The 22,174-nt window shown below is 46.5% G+C and overlaps 1 protein-coding gene across 2 annotated transcripts; it reads right to left on the bottom strand.

Moving 5' to 3' along the window:
• Positions 1-1,113: 1,113 nt before the first annotated feature.
• Positions 1,114-20,414, bottom strand: CDC6 (cell division cycle 6). Of its 2 annotated transcripts, none has more exons than XM_083708765.1 (12): positions 20,350-20,414; positions 18,122-18,307; positions 16,855-17,115; positions 15,802-16,001; positions 13,296-13,471; positions 12,473-12,579; positions 11,269-11,408; positions 10,190-10,290; positions 7,098-7,162; positions 5,837-6,054; positions 4,728-4,868; positions 1,114-2,230 (listed from the first exon to the last, which is right to left on the bottom strand). In XM_083708765.1, the coding sequence occupies exons 2-12, from the start codon at positions 18,297-18,299 to the stop codon at positions 2,144-2,146; spliced, it is 1,674 nt and encodes a 557-aa protein (XP_083564891.1). In that variant the 5' UTR covers positions 18,300-18,307; positions 20,350-20,414; the 3' UTR covers positions 1,114-2,143. The 2 variants fall into 2 exon arrangements, with proteins under 2 accessions (XP_083564891.1, XP_083564892.1); XM_083708766.1 differs by having other exon boundaries at positions 20,316-20,401.
• Between the last annotated feature and the right edge of the window lie 1,760 nt (positions 20,415-22,174).

The following is a 22,174-nucleotide window of genomic DNA, read 5'->3' as shown; positions in this document are numbered from 1 at the left end:
CTTGCCGTGGTGCACAGTCTTCCTTTACTAACAATGTTAGAAGCCCAAAGTCTCGATGTGGTTCTCTAGGCCCTACGGAGGACAGCACAGCTATTAAAACTGGAGGGGGAAGACAATTGGGAATCTCGCAGGTTAGCAATACTGAACTTTGGTGGCGATGGGCCTGAGCAGTTTATTCCAGAGGGTACTGCAAAGGGTTAACCACCTAAGGGTTAGACTAGGAGACAGAGCCACAAAATCCCACTCGCCCCCCCCCTTTTATTACTGGGCTGGTTTCTCTTAACACTGTCACGGATTTTTAACACCCGATGCCATTGTGGTTTACAGGAGCCAGCCATCAGGGCTGCAGATGGGTCAAGTCAACCCACTCTGCTGTGTTTGAACAAGCAAGTTGCCAAAGCCACTCTGACTTGCCAAAAAAATACAAAAAATGCATGTAGTACGTCTCCTGGTTTTTCTGCCACTCAGCTGTAAGCAAAGTTCCGCAAACTAGGGTACTGGGCAGCATGGAAACTTAGGGGACAATATGGATAAAATTGAAGGTCCTTGGCAGTTCAACCATACTTGGACTAACTAGACTATTTGCAAAGGGGTGAATGCTCCTAATATTTTGTCACACACAAAAGTCAGACAGAACCAACTGCAACAGATGCTGAATACAAGCACAAATCTGGAAGAAGACAAGGGCAGCATACGGAATGCGTAAAAGCACTACTTGCAAGTACATTGCGACGTGACATTCAAGGCAACACATGACAAGAGCCTAGTGAGCACTAAACCACAATCCGCAGGACTTGTTGCATTTCTAGATGAATGCCAATGTATAATTACCACCCCCAAACGTGCACCCTTGTGTATAGGAAATCTTGAGCGGTTGCTGAAGATACTTGAAACACGATTGCAGCCCTGCTCTAACGGACAAGAGATTAACACTGGGTGCTCCCTCACTTACAGAGCCGCCACTGGGGAAAGCAACGCACCACACGACACGAAGGATGCAACTTAGGAATCCTATGCAAGGGAATCTGTGCCACCTCGTTGCCTTAAAGGAACCAATACACAAAGTTGTGAATCTGAGCCCCAACTAAACAAAATGCACACGCCACACATCAAAACCATAATCAGGACTGTTTTAATCTATAAAAACTTTAAAAAGCAATGGGAATATACTCCATCTGTTTTTTAAAAAAACAAACATCTGGCTGTAAATACGCATTTCAGTACATCTCAAATACTATAAACTCACGGGGTGGGGTGGGAAAGAGACGTTCTGAAATTTCCCTCACCAGGGCTGCAAGCCACTCAAAGAGGGAGGGGCAACATTTCATGTTAACTATAAGAATTTTGAGCTCGACACAAAGGCATCAAACTAAGCAGCCGGCAGTTCGCAGAAGTGGCTCAGAAACGAAACAGACCAGCTCTTTGCCCCAGGCCGCAACCAGTTCCAGCTCTAAGGCTGCATCCACAGTTCATAAACGTTAAGACGCTTGGAGACTTCAGGTTTGTGTGCCTCTCGCTCGCTCGCTAAGCCCCACTGCAGCTCCTGAGATGCTAAGCCTCAGCATGACTGACATCTGCTTCGCGGAAACAGCCTTGACTTCAAAGGAGCCTGCAAGAGAAGCTGCTGCCTCCTTATTTCCTCCTGTGACGTTAATGGTTTTTGTTTCTGGCAAATGGGCTCTCTTGCTGACAGCCTTCATCCTCTTTCATCTTGGGTGCTTAAGACAGGCAGACGCCCCAGGAGTGTCACAAGCAGCCCCAGTATGTGTGCAGGTGGAGGGCGGGCGGGGGGGGGGGAGAGATGTTAACACCATTGGCGTGTGTTTCTCCCTCCGGGATTCATAAAGAGAAAACGGGAAGTGTAGGAAAGGGGACATACCTAGGCAAAGGGTGGAAGTCCAGCTCCTAAAAATTAACTGAGTCAGCTCCATTCCACCCATTGATTAGGATACCTTGCAGTTTAAAAAACACCCACTGGAAAAATAGACAGGGCATCTTTATAACACTAATGCTGCTGGGGCCGGGGGTGGGGTGGGGGGAGGAGGAGGGATAATCATAATCGTCCACCCACTGATATGCCTCATGAAATGTTTCCGGCAAGAAGTTACAGTCCATGCAAGAAAGGAGGTGAGAGCAAGAACTCTTAAATCCCCTCGGCCAAGATGCTTCCAACCAAAACTCCATCCTTGAGGGCATGTTCCACGTCCTTCTCTTCTATCTTCAGGAAGACCTGGGAAGAAAAGGATTTGTCAGGCTGGAAACTGGTAGTCAGCATCCATCGTTGCAAAAAAGCACGGTCTCTACAGGAGGCCACTCCTTGGAGGACGCTGGAAATCACTAGGCCTCCGTAATGGGAAGATGAGGAGAGAGAATGCAGGCACATCTGCTATACACAATGCCATCCAAACAGCTCCGCTTCCACCCAGTGCCCAAATCCCGCATTGCAACGGCAGCTAAATCGTATGGTGACTCTTGCAGAATTTCACAACCTGTCATGGGATTCCCCCATTGCCAATTCCCAAGGTCGTAGAATCAAAGGATTTGAAGGGAGACCTGAGGGACCATCTAGTCCAACCACTGCAAGGCAAGAATCTCAACACAGTCTGCCATCCAATCTGAAAGCATACTAGGGCCTGCATAGCTTTGCAAATGTGCTAGCAGTTTCATTGCTGCGCCACTAGGTGGAAAGTGGAACATTTGTGGGCAGAGGGAGGAGGCCCAAAACCATCAGGTACAATGGGTGTCTTGTATCTTTATACTTCCTTCATCCAGCACATGCTTTCTTCCTCAAGCTGCAAAACAAACCAATTTTGGCCATCAAACAAAATTCAGCCATCACGGCTTCTTCTCTTGACAGCTCCTCACTCCACAGAAGGATTCCCATTGCTTGCATAGATAAAATGCCATCCTGCTGCAGGCATTCCCCACCTTTTCGAAACTTACTTAGCTCAGGGCTAAGGTTTTTTTTTGGGGGGACAGGATAGCAGGGGGACCTCCATTATCTCCGTGCAGCAGAGCTAATGGCTCCATGGAGGCCCAAAAGTGCCCTGCGGTGCTCTTGAGTCTTTTCCCAGCTGCACTGGTGGTGGCAGTTCTTACACAGGCAGATCAACTGATGTCAGGGAATGGTTGGACGCAGAGGAGTGGTGGAAGGAACCCATCTGGGGAACCCCCAAGGGAAGAGAACTCAGAGCCCGGGGAGTGATGGTGGGACAATGCTGAGTGGTCAGAGGGAAGAGGAGGTTTCAGAAGGTGAAGAGGTAACAGGACTTAGTGAGCTGGGAGAGTTGGTGGCAGAGGGCAGTCCAGAATCAGAATCAGAGGCAGAAGCTGAAGCAGGAGAGGAGGAAGGCCAAGAGGCAGAGGTTGGTCAGGCTTGTGAAGAGGCATGGGTGTCTCTCCCACTTGCTGCAACAAGCTCCCCTCCCCATTGGCCTTCCAGAACAAGGAGAGGCATGAAGTGGGGACTCTCTGGCTGCTTAGAAAAAACTCTGAAGAAGAGGAGACACTGCTGGCTGTGGGGAAGCAGGGACTTTTAGTCTTGGCATCTGCTTCATGGGGGCAGTTGTTGTGATCATTAGGCCTGACACTCCTGTGCAGATCCTGTCTTGCTAATAAAGTTATCTCCAGCTTTCTGCTGGCTCGCTCCTGTCAACTGACCTGGCAAGGAACCTCTAGGTTTTGCACTAGGTGCTCCCCTTTGGGCACACCTATATGCAAGAATCCTGACATTTAATTCTCCATTATTTCTACACTTCTCCCTCCTATAGAAGGGTGCAGCCTCTTTCATTAGACTAACAGGAGGGGCTGTGCACTGTGGCTCTCCCACAGAGCTAAAACAAAGGAGAACAAGAAAGATGCGGCAGTTTTCCCACCAACACAGCTAAGGCAAGCTGAGGAGGGAGACAGATGCATTTAAGGAAGCCAGCAGTGAATTTTCAGGCATCAAAGTAGCCTGGCACCCAAAGTTTTCCATAGGAGGCTGGGACCATGAACCGCTGGGGCAAATCATCACTGCTCAGTGTTATTTCTTCCACTATACTGTAGTGGTGGAATCAGCATGTTTCCAGTGACTGTGCTGAGGACCAATGAAATAAGGAAACACTGCACACTGAGTCCTTAGGGAGAGAGTATATTCTTAATCTAAATCGGTGCTTCTGAAACTTGGGTCTCCAGCTGTTTTTGGACTACAGTTCCTATCATCCCTGACCACTGGTCCTGGTAGCTAGGGATGATGGGAGTTGTAGTCCAAAAACAAGCTGGAGACCCAGGTTTGGGAAACACTGAACTAAATAAATGTAAAACCACTTTAAAAGGCAGGGAGCTAATTCCAATGCCATGCATTTCCACGGCAAAGCACACACCCCTTTCTCAAAGGTTTATTTGCTGAGGGACACAAAAATTTTCGGATCTCGGCACACGATTTAGTTCTGATGTTTACTAGCAAACTGCCCCATCAAATATATTCAGCAGCCCCATATGGAGTGGTACTATTGGGATCATCTACCATAGTACAGTCCTTTCTGGGTGGTGGCGGCGGCTCTCTCCTTGCCTTGAGATTCTTTTAGTTAGAGATGATGAGATTAAACATGGGTCCTTCAGCATGCAGAGCACATGTCCCACCGCCAGATTATGGCCCTTTCTAAGAGGTGAAGGGGACCTTGGATACTGCCCTCGCCACCCCTGCTGGAGTCCAGGCCATAGCAAAAGTAGGTCTGCAGTAGTACCTTAGTCAGACGCACTTCTTTAGTCTTCTTCAAGCCCACAATGCCTCTGGATTCCAGGAGAGCCGAAAGCGACAGGCATTCTGATTGGCCAACAGCTCCTACTTTCTGCTTGCGGCAAACCTTGCTGTAGGCCTCATGCAGCTAGGAGGAAATGCCATTGAAAAAACAGTGTTTTTGAGTAGAGGAAACAGAAAAGTGTGCATAATGTAACTTGCTCTCTATGGCTTCCTCCAAGTGCCCCGGGCTAGCTAGATCCCTCTTTGTGACTTCTAACTGAATAATAGGTCTCCTGTTTATATCCTGCACAGCCCAGCCAAAGTTGCTGGCAAAGCAACACACAAGTGCTGCTCCACACCTCTGGCATATGAGCACTGCTACTACAACCTATACTTCCACACCAAGTGGGGGGGGGGGGCAGACCACATAGCTGGAAGGGACTCCCGAGGACCATCTAGTCCAATCCCCTGAAATGCAGGAATATGCAGCTGTCCCGTACAAGTATAAAATCTGCAACCATGGTGTTATCAGCACCATGCTCTAACCGAGCGAGCTATCCAGACTGACTTGATAGTGGAGAGACACAAATCCCTTCCACCCCACAGTAGTTTAAGATGGGTAAAGTAATACTCAAAGAGAAGACAGAGGCTTTTAGGGTGCAATGCATGTAGCCTATGAGGCACCCAAAAACTACTAAAAGACAGTCCAAGCAGTCATTTTCCACTCCGTTCATACATAAAACTTACTTCTGTAAGCAAACAGTTCTCATTAACTCCCATGGCCTTAAAAAACAAACAAACAAAAAACGGGAGACGTAAGAGGAGAGGAAGAGAGAGGCAGATGGAGCCAATTCCCTTGAAGGTTTTTTTGGGGACTCTAGTTCTTTGTGTACTGCACGTCCCGTATAAACAGCCAAACATTTTTAAGTGGGTCCATGGTAGGACTCAGAGAAACTACTTGTGCACTTCTTCCTTTGTGCTCCCGAGGACTCTGGTTTTAAGAGACGAACTCTTATGCTGCAAAGCAAAGCCCCTTGCCAAGTAAGAGTGACATAATACACTAGCAGTGGCAATTTGAAGAGGTTGGGGGGCAGAGAGAATCTGCACACTCACCTTTCCCAGCGTCACCTCTTTGGTTTTCTGTTGCCTGGTTAAGAGCAGCAAAGAACAGACCAAGATTTTCTGCTGCAAGGGAAAGGTATTGGCATCGTCACGGCCTGCACCTGAGGCCAAACGGTCACCGTACACATCAGAGATCACCCGGGATACGTGGGCCAGTCCCACCCGCTGGGGTACTGCTGAGTCTGTGGCTGGCTTAGAAGACGATTTGCCTGAGGACGGAAGAAGTCAGAAAGAAGACAGTGAGCAGCTGAATGGAGAGTAAGGCAGCGCGGGTAGAGCTCAATAGGAGGGTCCTGGCATGGGTTGCATCTTCCAAAGGCAAAGCTTCATTCCCATATGATTATTGCACAATGGTACCTCGGGTTACATATGCTTCAGGTTACAGACTCCACTAACCCAGAAATATTACCTTGGGTTAAGAACTTTGCTTCAGGATGAGAACAGAAATCGTGCTGCGGTGACACGGCAGCAGCAGGAGGCCCCATTAGCTAAAGTGGTGCTTCAGGTTAAGAACAGTTTCAGGTTAAGAATGGACCTCTGGAACGGATTAAATACTTAACCCGAGGTACCACTGTAATGTATACACTCTTCTTGTGTTTATATGCTGCCTTTGGGCCAAAGAGCTCAAAGTGACATTGCTAGAGTTCCCAGGCAGTCTCATACTCAGGAAATGACCAGACCCAGACCAACTTGCCTAACACAGACTTAAAACGGTGTCTCTGCTCTCCATCCTGCTCATTCCGAAGCAGAAGTAACAGATGTCCACACCATTCATACATTACAGCAAATGAGAAAAAGATGAGGCAAGGTGGACCCAAAGCTACTGCAACACTACACATTCAGAGTACAACGTCCCTAAGCTGCTCACATTTTCAGTTCATTTGGGGAGATGCTTTGAAAACCGAAATCGCTTGCTTTTCCACTCCCCGGACGTAGTAGTAGCTTCACACCTGCATTTGCACTGCTCCAGTTACACTTAAAGGCAGTGCAGGAAAGACAAGGAGCAGGTGTTCGCCTCCCTCTGCAGGGCTGACTGCTGGAAAGGGAGAACATTTTTCCTGTACCAGCCAGCTGCACGTTCCTCTCTGTCTCCCTTCACCGCTGCCCCCCACATCCCTCAGCAAGGCCTGAACAAGTCCCTGGGAAGAAACGCTACCAACTAGGGTCAGGAAAGCATTTAATGAAACATGACAGCACTGCACAGCAGCCTAGGACCTGCTCAGGGGGAAGAGTGGGGAGGAAAGCTACTTACAGGCAGGCAGCAGTTTAAGCACAGTTTGACTCTTCACATCTGACTCCACAATTTCAATGGCCCTCCTAAGGACAAGAGTAACATTTCAAAGGCTTTAGTTCCCTGCTAATGCTTTTTATCAATCCCCAACACTGGGCTACTACTCCAGATTTTCTCATTAGGTTGTCCACTGAAAGACCAGTTCCATTGGGCTATCCATCCTTCAACTCTCATCTAGTCCCCTTGAATCGATGGATGGAAGACAGGGCAGCACTTGCAACATAGGAACAGACTGCTTATAGACACAGGTTTGTTTGGACAAATATATTGATATTTGGAACGAGGTTATACAGAATATAGTTGGCTCAATATTTAATATATATGATATAGCACTTTTTCCACTTTATTTTGTACGATTAAAAAAACCCACCACTTTTAAATATTATTAATAATAGTAATAGTAATGATAGCCATAGTGATCATCATCTCCCATCTGGCAGCAGATATTCCAGCAGGCTGCAACAGTGGGAGGCATGGAAAGCAGGGCCCATTCCAGGAGCAGCTTAACCTGTGGTCCTCCAGAGGTTGCTGAACACTATACCACCCATCATCCCTGACCACTGGCCAGGCTGGCGAGGGTTTCTGGGAGTTGGAGTTCCATGACAGGGGGAGCATATGCCAAGCCAATCTCCCCTGGCCCATTCCAGCAGCTCTGTTAGGCTCCTCCCATTTCCATTCTGGCGGCTCATTTGTAAGAAACTAGCATTTTAAGGACTGGCGCTTGAGTTTCCTTATTTTGTCCCACTTCCCCATCCCTTTACAGCTATGGAGGTAGGGAACAAATGGTTTGATTAAGCTTATCTTCCAAAAGCAGTTGCCCAAAAAGATTGAGAGAGAGAAGAAGAGACTGTGCCTGGATGTAACCGGTTATGGCTCCTGACCCATCAACAAAAATCAACAGTCCAGAAAGACTGTGTTTCTAGGCTTTTGTCTGTTGTCATAACAAGGTACCTAACCAGCCCGTAATTTTATCATACCATGTGGCTGTTCTGTCTTTCTCACCCCAATCCTGCTCTCAAAGCAGTGTTGAAAAGTCACAAGAGGGAAAACTATGCAAGCAACCCCCCCACCCCCACACATGGGAGACCTGGAATGGCACATGCATGGCCCATTAATGGGAGCTCATTACAATCTTGCCTCTTAATGAGACTAACGCTCTATTTGTTGTAGTGGAAGCGATGCTGGAGGCAGTTCTCAACCCGAAGCCCCAGTGCCAACCACTGTCTAATTTGGGCACCCCACGGGTGGTGTGGAGCACGGCTAAATCTCTGTTTAAGTTGACAAATACTCAAATCAGACTTAGCTTAGCCAAACAAAACTTAACAAAACTTAGCCAAAACTAAAGATGTTTGAACATATACCCTAACTAGGGTTGCCATATTCACAACTTTTTTTTTTAAGTCAAAGTTGCTGAATTTTTTTGGGACATCTTTTTGTTGATTTTTTTAAAGTGTACCCGCTTTGCCATACATCAAAGGGAAGGGGGGCAAATTAAACTCTTCTAGTTTTCATTTATTTTAGGGAAAGAGAATATATTTAATGCTCCCATTAAATTCAATGGGCTCTTAACATTGGCTAAATGCTCCCCTGGAATCTGTTGTTTGATAGGTTTTGTATCAACTTTAATCAATTCAAGTATTTCTCCTACTAGTTTTCAGTATTTTACAAAATTATTCAGGGGCAAATTTTAATGCGTGGAAGGATAATCTGCCTCTTACAAGATTGCAAAGGTGGGAATCTAACAGGCCTAGCTGGAGGGTGTTGGGAGAAGAGCATAATAAACAACAACAACTTATACCTTGCCCATCTGACTGGGTTGCCCCAGCCACTCTGGGTGGCTTCCAACGGAATATAAAAAACGTAACGAAACATCAGACATTAAAAACTTCCCGATACAGGGCTACCTTCAGATGTCTTCAGAAAGGTGTATAATTGTTTATCTCCTTGACATCTGATAGGAGGGCATTCCACAGGGAGGGTGCCACTTCCGAAAAGACCCTCGGCCTGGTTCCCTGTAACTTTACTACTTGTAGTGAGGGAACCGCCGGAAGGCCCTCGGAGCTGGACCTCAGTGACCAGGCAGAACGATGGGGGGTGGAGACACTCCCTCAGGTATACAGGACCGAGGCCGTTTAGGGCTTTAAAGGTCAGCAGCAGCATTTTGAATTGTGCTCGAAAATGTACTGGGAGTCATGTACTTCTTTTAAGACTGGTGTTATATGGTCCTGGCAGCCGCTCCTAGTCGCTGGTATGCCAGCCGCATATTGGATTAGTTGTTGTTGTCAACAAATGGAAAGAAAGGGGAGCACCATAAAGTGAATCACACACACAGGCAGCCGGACATCATATATGTTGGGCCCAAGAAAGACGGCCGCTGTTTCCTCCCAAACGGGCTGATGAGCCAACCTCTGAGGTCTGGCAGGGAGGATCCTACCACAGTCTCGTTTCCTTTTTCCAAACCTATGAGCAGCTAAACCCTATTCCACACACACGCAAGAAAGATCTGTGCCAACATCCCTGAAAAGTAACAGCCGTGCCCTTCCTTCTGCCAAGGGGTCACGTCTATCATCAGCATGTGCTGAAGTACATGTTTTTATCCCCCCCCCCAAAAAAAATGTTGCGTCAAACAGAGGAAGAGGCAGCCACCAAGCAAATGCCTGGGCAAGGTCAAGGAAGGCAGGAAGCAACTCCCGTAAAGCCAACTTGCAAGGGAAAAGGAAGTACTTCTAAGCACCATAAAGATGTCTGCTTGAGAACTGTTAATGAGAGCCTTTTGCAATCCAAATGTAATTAACCAATCTATAATCGCAGCAGGGAGGACCAATTCCTCTCACCCTTCATAGGTAATGGGCTGTGAACGTTTCCAGACATTAACACAGTCAGGAACAGGAAGCACCCTCCCCTCTCACCACAAAGGCATGAGGGCTCTCCCCCGCTCTCTCTCTCCCTCCACCTCCCAGGCAGGGGGACCAAACAGCATAATGAAGCTTTAAATCACATCCCACATGCGCTGTAATTAGCTCGGTTTTTTAAGAGTGCTATATATTCTTCACCTGCAGATATCCAGAGCTTTGCGTGCATCCCCAGAGACGGCAGAGACTTTCCGAGCACAGAACTGGATGGCAGCGTGGTCCAGCACCTGCTCCCCTGACACCTAAGGGACAGGGAGAAGAAAACAGGAGTTGCAAGAGAAATCTTGGAAGTTCTGCTGCGTGACATTTTCCTGGATTCAGTAAAAAAAATACCAAAAGGGTTTTGGGGGCATGTGTAAAGGCAGCTCCTTTGTAACAGCCCAAGAACTCTTGTTTTGTCCAACTCACAATCCTTAATCCCCCCCCCCCCGACTTCCGACCTTATTTGTTGCCACCTGGAAGTGGCATAGATACATGGAGAGCAAAGGGATTAGCAAGCAACAAGGCAGGCTAGGACTGATTTATCAGTAAATACATTATCAGCATGCTGCTGCCAAGGGGGCTGCGTGGAGCTCCTGGATGTGCATGTATTGCACCAAAACTGAGGGAATTTAATTGACTGGCAATCTGCTACCAGGCCACGTTCCAGGTCATCATCCATCAGTTGGTTTCAGATGTCTTGTAAATACATTGTCCCTTTTTGCCCAAGCTTCCCCTGATCCACAGGTTTGGACCCTCTTATTACTGAATTGCCATTTTTATCTTTTTTAAAAAAAACAAAAACCACACACACCACTTTTCCACTCTTTTATATGCTGTAACTCTGTTTGTGGCATAACAGCATCTCATTTTCCCCAGATTACTAGCATTCTGTGCCTTCCTTCACTTTACAAAGTAGCCACTGCTTCTCGATCTCACAAGAGGGAGAAAGTGGGCTGGTTCTCAAATGCAGGGAACCTGGAAAGCACCCCTAGTGCCAAGGCACAGGAGAGGTATATATTTTGCATGTTAAGATAATAACAACTTTAGCAGGGTTCCAAAGCAGAAGTGATTGTGCCTTCTGCATGTCATTTAGGTGTATTTTGTATTCTCATTTTGTATTTTTCTGTTGCAAACCATCCTGGGATCTTTGGATGAAAAGCAGAATACAAATTTTACAACAACAACAACAGCAACAACAACAGGGCAGGAATTCTGGAACTCAGCTTCTGAGATCTTACCTGCTTAAGGCGTTCCTGGAGGATGGAGGCAAGCTGGTCTTTGTTGTACGGGGGAAAGTTTAGGAGCTGTGGCCTGCACTTGGGACGGGCTTGCAGGCGGGGCAGGATGCGATCTGTGAGGTCCAGAGCATTAGCTATCCCTACCAATGAGAAGATATACTTAGAGGCCTTGGAGACATCCAATTTCTATCCTTCTATACCTTTCTATCCTTCTTACCCCATAGCTTCCCACTCACATAGCTTGCCTCTTAAAATAGGAGACCACACAACAAAACCAATAATTCACATACAGCTTGAAGTGTTCACCTAGAATGCTGACCTTGCACCTGCTGTCTGAAATACAGCTCCACATACCTTCCCTCTGCATTTGAGGGACCACACGGACTCACAAAATAAGTTCACAAAAAGACCTTATATTCCATCAACGCCTAGCCAATGAATATGACCGAAAAGTGTAGACCTCATATAGAAGCTTAAGAATTAGCAACTTTCTTGTGGCATGCTGTGATAAACTTGCATGTTCCATTAAGCCACCTGGAGCTCCTGGGTTTCAGGCCATTGCTCAGCCTTTGGTCTGTATCCCATAGGCTGGTCAGTGGAAGGCTGGTGGGTGGGTGGTCCTGCATTTTGTACAGGGAACTTGCCCAGGTGGCTTTCCCGTCTCCCTTTGGATGTTCTATTTCTGTCAAAGGATGCACTGAACCGATTTAGGAATAACTCATTCTTCCACCAAAGGGAGTGAGGTGGGCAGTGGCATACAATCCTACTGGAGCAAGTGCCTGATCTGGTTCGGGGAGGCCTTCAGGCCAAATGTCCTCAGCAGGTCCACACGCTCCTCACTGCCTCCTGTTGTTCCTCCTCCCTCTGCCTTCATTGGCCTTGTTGCCTTCGCCATGCCATATTCATGTAGCAAAGATGGGCCGAGTCTGCGTAAAATCCTTGCCTCCAACTAGTGGGTTCAGACAGGTGACTAGGAAGGTGGTGGCTTGCTGCTGCTTTCCAGACACTTGTGTCTTCTGGGCCAGAGAGAGGACAGGCGTACAAGCAGTGAATGGGAGGGACAGCGGCAGAAGCGAGGGCACTGTGGCTGGCAGTGTGTGGGTGCTTGAAGATTTCCAACTGTGCCACCCATCCCACAATGCCAGTCCTGAAGTCACGCTCTCCTGAAACATAGGATTGAGCGTCATTAACTCTTGACACTCACCGATGAGAACGAGCCGGGAGTTGGGGAGGGAAGGCCACTCAAACATCGTGTACAGCACATCCTGTCCTTTGCTGTCCAGCTGATCCATCTCATCTAATACAACCAAACTGTGAAGATGAAAGACGTGAGCACGTGAACACCACCCCAGCAACGTGCTGCGGTAAGAACATGTTTTCTGCCACACTGTCGCAGCATCCAAACACTCATCAAATGCAGGTAGCCCCATGGCATCCTTGGCACAGGACTGAAGCTGCACCTCTCCTGCCAGATACCCTATGCTATTGAGGCAGGGTGGGATAAAATATTTCAAATTATAATCACTACCTTCTTTTTAAAAAAGAAAAAATAGTAAATGTTTCTAGCCCTGCAGAAGACTGAATTGATCTCTCAAATTCTTAGGTCCAGAATCAAATTTACCATTATCCAAAAGACTGTGTGTCCCCCCCCCCCCCCGCAGTCTGTTATCAAAATACGGGCTTTTAGACTGACACTGCTAAACTCTCTCTGAAAGCAAGGTTTACTGCTCAGCCACATATACTGCACCAAGTGCATAGCAAAAATAAAGTGCCCAGTATAATAGGTTTTAGATATTATAGCTGTTGAAGTACTAGAATGACCTTTCACACTAAACCCACATTTCTCAAAACCTCATTAAGAGGCTTTTATGAAAGGTTTATAGCACAAAATGTGCCTTGCCACTCAAAACACAATGTGAGGATGCCTGTCCAATAGAGGTTATGGCTATCCTATGACAGAACAGACCTGCTCAAAACTGGCTAGTTTTAAGAATGCCCCCCTCCTACCACAAAGGGCTTGTACTTACACCATGGGTGCACTTTCTGATGTCAACCGTTTCACCAGCCTTCTGATCACGTCACCCCTGGCTGCTTTGTCTGCTCCAGCCTGGCCCAATTGTTCAGCCATTGCTGGAAACACAGCCTTGGAACTTCTCAGGGCCATGCAGTTTAGGACTATGGTCTGACACCCAGCGAGTTCCGTCTGCCAGAGAGACAAAGGAGTGTTTTAGAGCAGATCAAACTTTGCAATAGAGTACAAGTAGTGCAACAAAGAGACAGGAATTCCACAGACCAGCACTGAGCAGAAGTACCTGCAAGGAAACTGTGGAGGACAGGAAATTACAGGAGGCCACTTTCTTGTGCCTGGGGGACCAATAATCCAGCATGAGGGATGGTCAAATATACTCTCTTTAGGCAAAACTGCTAAGCTGCCCCCATCAGGCACAAATTATAAGCATACCGCCCTGGAAAGGCAGGTCCTTGAAATCCATGGAATAGCCACGTGTTCACATATATCTTGTAGGGGCAAAATATTTTCAATTCAGGCAGCACATCAAATAATATAATAATAATAATAATTTTTTATTTATACCCCGCCCTCCTCAGCCAAGGCCGGGCTCAGAGCGGCTTACAAACAATAATAAAAACAAGAAGAATGATTACAACTTAAAAACAAAAATAAAATACAGCATTAAAATAATGGAACATTAAAATATTAAAATGTAGCCTCATCGCAGGAGAAGGAAAAGAAAGAAAGAGGAGAAAAGAAAAAAAAGAGAGAGGGAGGGAATCAAATTGGCTCCAAGCCAAAGGCCAGGCGGAACAACTCTTGTCTTACAGGCCCTGCGGGGGATCCTGCAGGGCCCTGGTCTCATGAGGCAGAGCGTTCCACCAGGCCGGAGCCAGAGTTGAAAAGGCCCTGGCTCTGGTTGAAGCCAATCTAACTTCCTTAGGGCCCGGGACCACTAGGGTGTTGCTATTTATGGACCTTGAGGCTCTCTGTGGGGCATACAGGGAGAGGCGGTCCCGTAGGTACGAGGGTCCTAGGCCGTGAAGGGCTTTAAAGGTCAAAAGCAGCACCTTAAATCTGACCCTGTACTCCACCGGGAGCCAGTGCAGCTTGAAAAGCACTGGGTGAATATGCTCCCATGGCAGAGACCCCGTGAGGAGCCTCGCTGCAGCATTCTGTACCCGCTGGAGTTTCTGGGACAGCTTCAAGGGCAGCCTCGCATAGAGCGAATTACAGTAGTCAAGCCTGGAGATGACCGTCGCATGGATCACTGTGGCCAAGTCGGGGCGGGAAAGGTAATGGACCAACTGCTTGATGCGGCGAAGGTGGAAAAATGTCGCCTTGGCTGTTGCTGTAACCTGCGCCTCCATGGAAAGGGAGGCGTCAAGGATTACACCCAAACTCTTAACGGAAGGCAGTGGCACTAATTGGGCCCCCGCAAGAGAAGGGAGTTGGTCCCTCATCCCCATGCCATCCCAACCTAGCCATAGGACCTCTGTCTTTGAAGGATTTAGTTTCAATCGGCTCCCACGAAACCATCCAGCCACAGCTTCCAAGCATCTGGTCAGTGTGTTCGGGGTCGAGTCGGTGTGGCCATCCATCAGCAGATAGAGCTGAGTGTCATCAGCATATTGGTGACAGCCCAGCCCAAAGCTCTGGATAATCTGGGCAAGGGGGCGCATAAAGATGTTAAAAAGCATTGGGGAGAGAATTGCGCCCTGTGGCACTCCACACACCAAGGAGTGGCGCGACGACATTTCCCTCCCTAGTGCCACCCTCTGTCCCCGACCAGAGATAAAAGAGCACAACCAGTTACGGGCTATGCCCTGTATCCCCACGTCTGCGAGGCGGTGGTCCAGAAGATCATGATCGACCATGTCAAAGGCTGCTGACAAATCTAAAAGGATCAGCAGTCCTGACCCGCCTCGATCCAGTTGTCTACGGAGTTGTCAAAGCATGGTCTGTGTCAACCGTAGCTTAAAACTCATATCAGTTTGAGCATCCAAATGTTCAGCTAAGCTACAGTTTAGAGTTATTTCTCTGCTTTCATTTCCCCACTTCTTCAGCACTTCCTAAGTTCACTCCTACTTTTGGAAACAAAGCAATGGTTGTCCCTATGGTTTGTCAATTCAGATACCACACCAAACTTTAGTTAGCACAAAACCAAGGTTCCTATACCCATCTTAAACCAGGGATATGATTTGCTGGCCAAATACAAACCACAGTAAAGCTTCCTTAACCTTGTCTTGGGCCGTTAAAAGTGGAAGATACACAGGCAAAAACTCTTTTATGGGAATTGGAAAGTGATTGCAGGAAAAGGTTCTCACTGGGCTCTGAATTCACATAGTTCCCCCACCCCTAATGGCATATGAAAGAATTCTGAAAGAAGAGTAGACGCAAAGCTGTATCATATAATGTTAAATGCCATTTGTCAGAGCTGGGCAATGGCTCTTCTGGCATTATTTTTCATAGCAAAAGTCTGAAAGAGGACCAGCGTCCAAATTCAAATCCAGCAGTTTTACCTTTAAGTCCATCAGGGCCCTGCTGAGGCAGGCAGTTTTCCCAGTGCCTGGAGCTCCAGAGATATAAAGGCTTCCTGGGATCTCCCTAGAGACATGCTCTCTCAGGAATCTATGAAGAACACCTGTCTCTTTCTCCCTTGCATGCAGCTGGTCCGGAACAGCCGTGTGCAGGAGACTCTTTGCCTGCTGGTAACAGGTGCCTGTATAAACAAAATGAAGACAGGTTTAGAACAAATAAAATACCTCAATATACCTAACAAAAACTATACAAATACCAATTGTACAACTCTCTTCCAACAGACACAACAGTAGACAACAAAAAACAACAACCTGGATTTAGGAAGAGGCCTATTACAATAAATGAAAAATTACTTTTACTGTCTCTTTCTAAAAGTTCCTTTTATTGAGCTGTTCTATCGTTGCAGCTTGCTGCAGTTGAAAGCAGATTGCTAGACTAAATAGACCCTTGCCTATTTAAACGAGTCTTGTACTGCTCTGTTTTATACTACTGATGTATTGCCTTGCTTTTTTGAACACTGCCTGTAGTTGTTACGATTGTCGACATAAGAATCAAATAAGAATGTTCAAGAAGGGACGCCATTCTAACATTAACGTTGCTAATAAAACTTACTTGCAATATTCTGACCAGCAATAAATGACTAAAGATGAAAGGCAGTATGTCAAGCCCCTCTGTGATCACAGCTAAACCACAAATTTCAATGGTTTTTATTCCTTGGCTTTCCTCAAAGCATCCTAGGAACTGTAATTTTATGAGGTTGCTGAGAATGGTGAGAAATATTCCAACCCCTTCCATGGAACCACAGCGGGTCTTGCCTGCGGGTAATGTAACAATTGAAAATGTCTGAAAACCATTTTGAATTTATGACACAGCCATGCCTTAAGTTTTCTCATTTTGTGGGAATAACAGTGAACTAGCCTTGGATTCTGAGGTCTTAAGAGACTGAATTCTTTATAAACCCATTTTTAAAAATCCAAGTAACCACAGAAGATGTAGTACCCAGTTCTTCCACCATACACAATGCTATTACATACCTTCTTGCTTAAAGAGACGAGTACACACCAGTTCTTTCCTTGGGTGGCGATGCTGCGGTGAAGCGTTAGGGGTCTCTTGACCACCACGAAAGGGAGAGGGAACCAAATTGCTGCCCTTAGTTGGAGATTTGGGGGTTGAACGCTCGCTGAAGAGTAAAGCCCGGCCCTTGGGAGAAGTGGGTGGAAAGCTATTCTCTTTTTTACCCTGCTTACTCGGGGAGCAAGGCAGCAACTGGGTGACATTGCAGAGATTGTCATCTCCTGTGGGAAACAAAGACACACCATGCCAAGTTTAGAAGAAAGCAGCAGAAGAAGAAAATGAATGTGAAATACAGACAATAACCCAGATGTAAAAGACAAGTTTGTCTGCCCTCTATTTTACCAGAGTTCATGTCTGCCATGCAACATGATGTCTTTAAGATGCCTTTTGTTATTTCATTTAAAGTTTCAGAGCTCTTATTATGATAGGCATCATTTAGGAAAAGCACAAGCACAGGGCCTGTCAAATGCCCCCTTACTCAGAGAAGTGTTGCCGCGCTCTGCCTACTCCTTCCCTCTGGACCCTTTGCAATGTACACTTACTGCATCAACCCTACTTGTTCCGACTTGCTACTGCAAAAACTCCAAATGCTGGGTTTAGAATACAAATAACCACTTCAATCTTTGCAATAAGCCTGTCTGTAGGAATACTATTGAGCAGAGCAATTATTTCAAGCACAGACTCTTCAGCAGTACACAAACAGGCCTGCCCGTGAATTACTTTTTATCTTTCGAGTTGGCCTTCATGGGAAATAGACCAGATGCTTTGCAAGAAAAAAATAGTCCCAATTCCACTCACTAACTCCAGGTAGGACCCGTCCAAAACCCTGCAGCCACTACCAGTCAGTGTTGACAATACTGAGGTACATGGCCTGAAGTTGTATAAGGCAGCTTTTCCTGTGTTCTTAACTCTGGTGTTCAATCTGAGAAAATCTTGGCATCACTTAGCATTCATTAATCCCATGAAGTCCCATTCAATTATTATTAATAATAATAATAATAATAATAATAATAATAATAATAATTTATTTTATTTATACCCCGCCCTCCCTGGCCAGGGCCAGGCTCAGGGTGACTAACACCAAATATAAATTACAGTAAAACGTAATAGGAAAACAACAGTTAATTAAAATACAGCTGGTTTAGTGCCAAGCGGAATGGCTGAGCAGGCTTTCTATATAAGAATGTGTTAGGATAGTTTGGTTTGATGAAGAGAAAGGCAACTCACCAAGCCGTTTACGTGGGCTGAGAGGCAAGACCTGCTTCTGGGGTGAAACTGACAGTGGACTTGTGTCCAGTTTTGAAGGCTCCTCATTCTCTATAGGTTTGTGACATCTCCTAATCGATTTCCGCTTTGGGAATTTGATGGTGCTCTGGCTTTCAGACTGAGATCTGGTACAAGGCATGATGGACACTGGAGCCCAAAGAGAGCAAATGAAAGACATTTAAGTTAAGTGTGCATGCGCGCGCACACACACACTTTTAAATTTCACAAATAGTCTCTAACAGTTACAATTATCCTGTCCCCCAGTGATGCCTTTCCTCCCGCTAGGTGAACAACAAAATAAAGACCTGATTGGAACAGAGTATTTCCCCCTCCTTATTCACCAAAAACAGCTTAAGTCTTACATTTGGGCTTAAGGGGCTAGGCTCCCATACAGGTCTATGAACCCACACCTCTCTTTTTATCAAGTTACTCACTATCGCCAGACGCCCTTGCCCCTAATGATTAATCATGCTCACCTCAGCACAAGCTCTTTATTCCCCATCCTTTGTTCACAACATGTCCCTCTCACACATTCCTATACCTTGAAGGTAAGCTCAAGGTTAAACATTGACGACTGTCAAGGTGATAAACCTACCCACCACCTAACATAAAAATTGTTGGCTGAAATAGTTCCAAACCCAAATTCCTGCTGGATCCTTGCTCTCTGTTCCAGGAGCAGAGGCATACTGCGTTAAACATACTCACCCCAACCTGCCTCGTTTTACTCATTTTGTGGCAACACTGTTGTTCTCTTTTCTTTTTATAGTGATAATTAAAAACAGCAACCCTAAGACTGATTTTGCTTTATCTGTTTTAAGTACTGTAGCCTCTGTTTTTAAATTATTAATTATTAATACTGCTACCTAAGTAATTTGATTCTGTACTATTGTTTTTTTTATTATGTGTGAGCCACCTATTGCTTTATGCCCCCAAATGGTGGCCTATTAATAATTTTTGAAATATTATTAGTGCCCCTAATGGATTCCCTAAAAATAAAAATCCACAATGGATTAGACTAAAGATCCATCTAGCCTGGAACTCTGCTTCCAGTGACAGCCAGGTAGAAGCTTTCTGGACATCATGCAAGCAGTATAAAATGCTACTCTTTCTTTGTTTCTGTCTTCTGGCATACAAAGATGTTGAACATGGAAGTTCTGTCTGACAGCACAAAAACACAAAAGCTAGCAACACAGAACTTTATCTAATTTAGTAGAACTTTCTTATTGCTTTCCAGCTTAACTCTGACACCCCTCCCCCAAAGGCTACCAAGCAGTTTTACAGGCTTCCAATAAATGCTGAGGCTAGCATTACGAAATGCCTACTGTGAGAGAGCTCCACAATGGGGTGAGGGCAGCTACCAAACGGATAGGCTTATACACCACACATTTGTTCTAACTGTTTTAAACAACCAGTTCTGGAACAAAGTTAGAAGATGGCAAATAAGAAAAGCCCTTAGTATCCATTCCTTAAAAGGGCCTGGCAGTAAATTCTGATGCCAGAGTTGCCTGTTTTTCTCTACACTCTCCTGCCTTCCTTTCAGAATTAGGAAGGCCAGGGAAGGTTTCCACTTGCTGATTTCAAAGATAAGACTGTTGCGCATGCATATATATATATATATATATATATATGAAAACAGAAAGAAATGAAATGCAATTTCAAACCTCCACCCAGCCATTTTTAAAATAATAAAAAAACTATTCAGTAACTTTCGGCCAGTCTTCAAGAGCCACACTGAAGGACGAGGTTGCCCATGAGATACGTGATCAGATCTCCCGACTTTTTATTGCGGCCGGGGGGCGGGAGCGGGGAGGAAGCAGAGGGCTTTTGAGTTTAAATGGGAGTGGGTTCAGGGGAGATGTTTTAATATCCCCACTCGCGCTTTACCGCTCTAAATGACTCTTCCTCAAAGTGAGCCAGGTGGGTCTCGCGCCCCTCAGAAGCACATTTGAGCGGATCCTGCACCTTGGCGAGCGTGTCCTTAAGGCCAAAGCGCCCAAAAAGCCTTTGCAGCGAGACGTCTCACAGACGAACCCCCTTTTTTTCCTGCCCTTTCCCTTTTAACAACTTCCTTAATTCATTGATAACAGCAGCAATAACCGCTTCGCCTCCCCCCAGCCCCCCACGAAGCCCCTCTCTGCTCCAAGCGCCTCCTTACAGCCAGAGCCTCTTTCGCGCGCCAACATGCGCACCTACCGAACCTACGGAGCCAAAGGGGCGCGAAGCTTCTTCTCGCAACCAACCCGCTTGACTAAATGAAGCGACTCCGCCTGCCCGCGCGTGGCCAACCGGCCCCGGTCCGCCCATTGGTTCCCCGGAGCGCGCGCGCCGGACCCTCCCAGCCAATCGCCGCTCTCCGCGCCAAACCTGAAACCTTCCGTCTGCCCAACTACATCCCGCCGCAACCGCCCTGCGCGTTCCAGCCAATCGCCTTCTTTCCCGCATCGCTCGGGCTCCTCCTATAAGGACCTGATGTTGTTTCTTCCCCCCCCCTTCCTCCTGCCGAGGGGCGAAGCAGCGCGCAGGGGACCCAACTTCCGGTTTGATTTTGGAACGTTGATCTCGCGCTCTGGGCGGGGCTTCCAAAGCGGCTTCTTCTGATAAAGCCTTTTATCTCCCCCGCCCTCAAAACTCTTCCCCCCATCAGTGGACAACAATCCCCAGAAAGCATTGCTGCAAAATCCAAGCGAGATATTGGGAGGAGCACGCTGGGATATGTATTCCGGAAATGCGTGAGCGGCATTTTTTGCAGGCTGGGAATGCAGACGAACACTTCCGAGGCTTTCCGTGGCTGCGGCTTTCTTGAATTCCACGGCTTATGGAAGAGCAAAGCAAATAATACTTTTAAAGATAGACTACTAAGCCCTCTTCTGTGGTCGGTGAGGCACATGAAACGTTTTCTCCAAATGAGGGATAGGAATACATTTCTGTGCGCTGCATAGCACTGACTAGAATACAGTACACTAAAGGTGGAGTAACAGTTGCTTTGTATTTCAATTGCAATAGCATAATTGAGGGCCACCTAAGAAACGGAGCAGAAGGAATTAAGACAGGCACGTCACCCTGGTTCCTTCTCCTTACTGAGCTGCTTCGAATTCCTTCTTTCCTCACAGTAGCCCTTTAAGACCAATTGAACAGTCAGGAAAGCAGCTTGGTGAACGAGCCCTAAACAATCTTGCACAGCAGCTTCAATCTGGACTTATTCCTTTCCTCTTAAATAGCTTTTATAGAAAGAAAGGGTGCAGTCCAGGTCTTGCAGAGGCACACCTGGGATCCCTTTGTGCCATTAGCAAGGAGTTGTATCTGCAACCCACCCCACAAAAATACCACTGATAGCCACATTAGAATTTACTACATATTATGTGATCCAAGTACACAAAGCTTCCAGAGTGAGGTCGAGAAGGGTGAAAAGTTTGCACAACTTTGGGCCAAGGTGTGACGATGGGAAGCGTCTCCCATGTTTGATCTCCGTCATGATAGAGCCATTGTGCTGCCACACACGTATACATAATAAATTCCAGAGTCTGATAGATCATTTTTACGCCCTCAGCGTGGCCGGTTTCACCAACTCCTAGGTACGCTTTTGAGGCCTTGGGGTATTTCTGTTCAGAGTCTCACATTTCAAGCCGGTGTGTGTGTTTGTGTGTGTGTGTGTGAGAGAGAGAGAGAGGGAGGGAGAGAAAGAATGGAACTAGAATGAGGTGTACTGTGTAAGAAATACGTGTATTTTTGTTATTTATATCTGCCATTCCTCCAGGGAGCTCAAGGTGGTGTATAAGGTTTTCATCCCTCTCTATTTTATCCTCACAGCCTGAGAGACTAGGTCACTGAGTGGGAATCAGAACCCTGGGCCTGTGGGAGAAAAGGGCTAGGTGGCAGTGAATGGGAAGCAAATACAGTGGTGCCTCGCAAGACGAAATTAATTCGTTCCGCAAGTCTTTTCGTCTTGCGAGTTTTTTGTCTTGCGAAGCACGGTTTCCCATAGGAATGCATTAAAAATCAATTAATGCGTTCCTA

This window comes from Podarcis gaigeae, assembly GCF_964106915.1.
Source record: "Podarcis gaigeae genome assembly, chromosome: 13".
In the NCBI taxonomy this organism is placed as follows: Eukaryota; Metazoa; Chordata; class Lepidosauria; order Squamata; family Lacertidae; genus Podarcis; species Podarcis gaigeae.
This window is presented reverse-complemented; position numbering and strand designations above follow the sequence as displayed.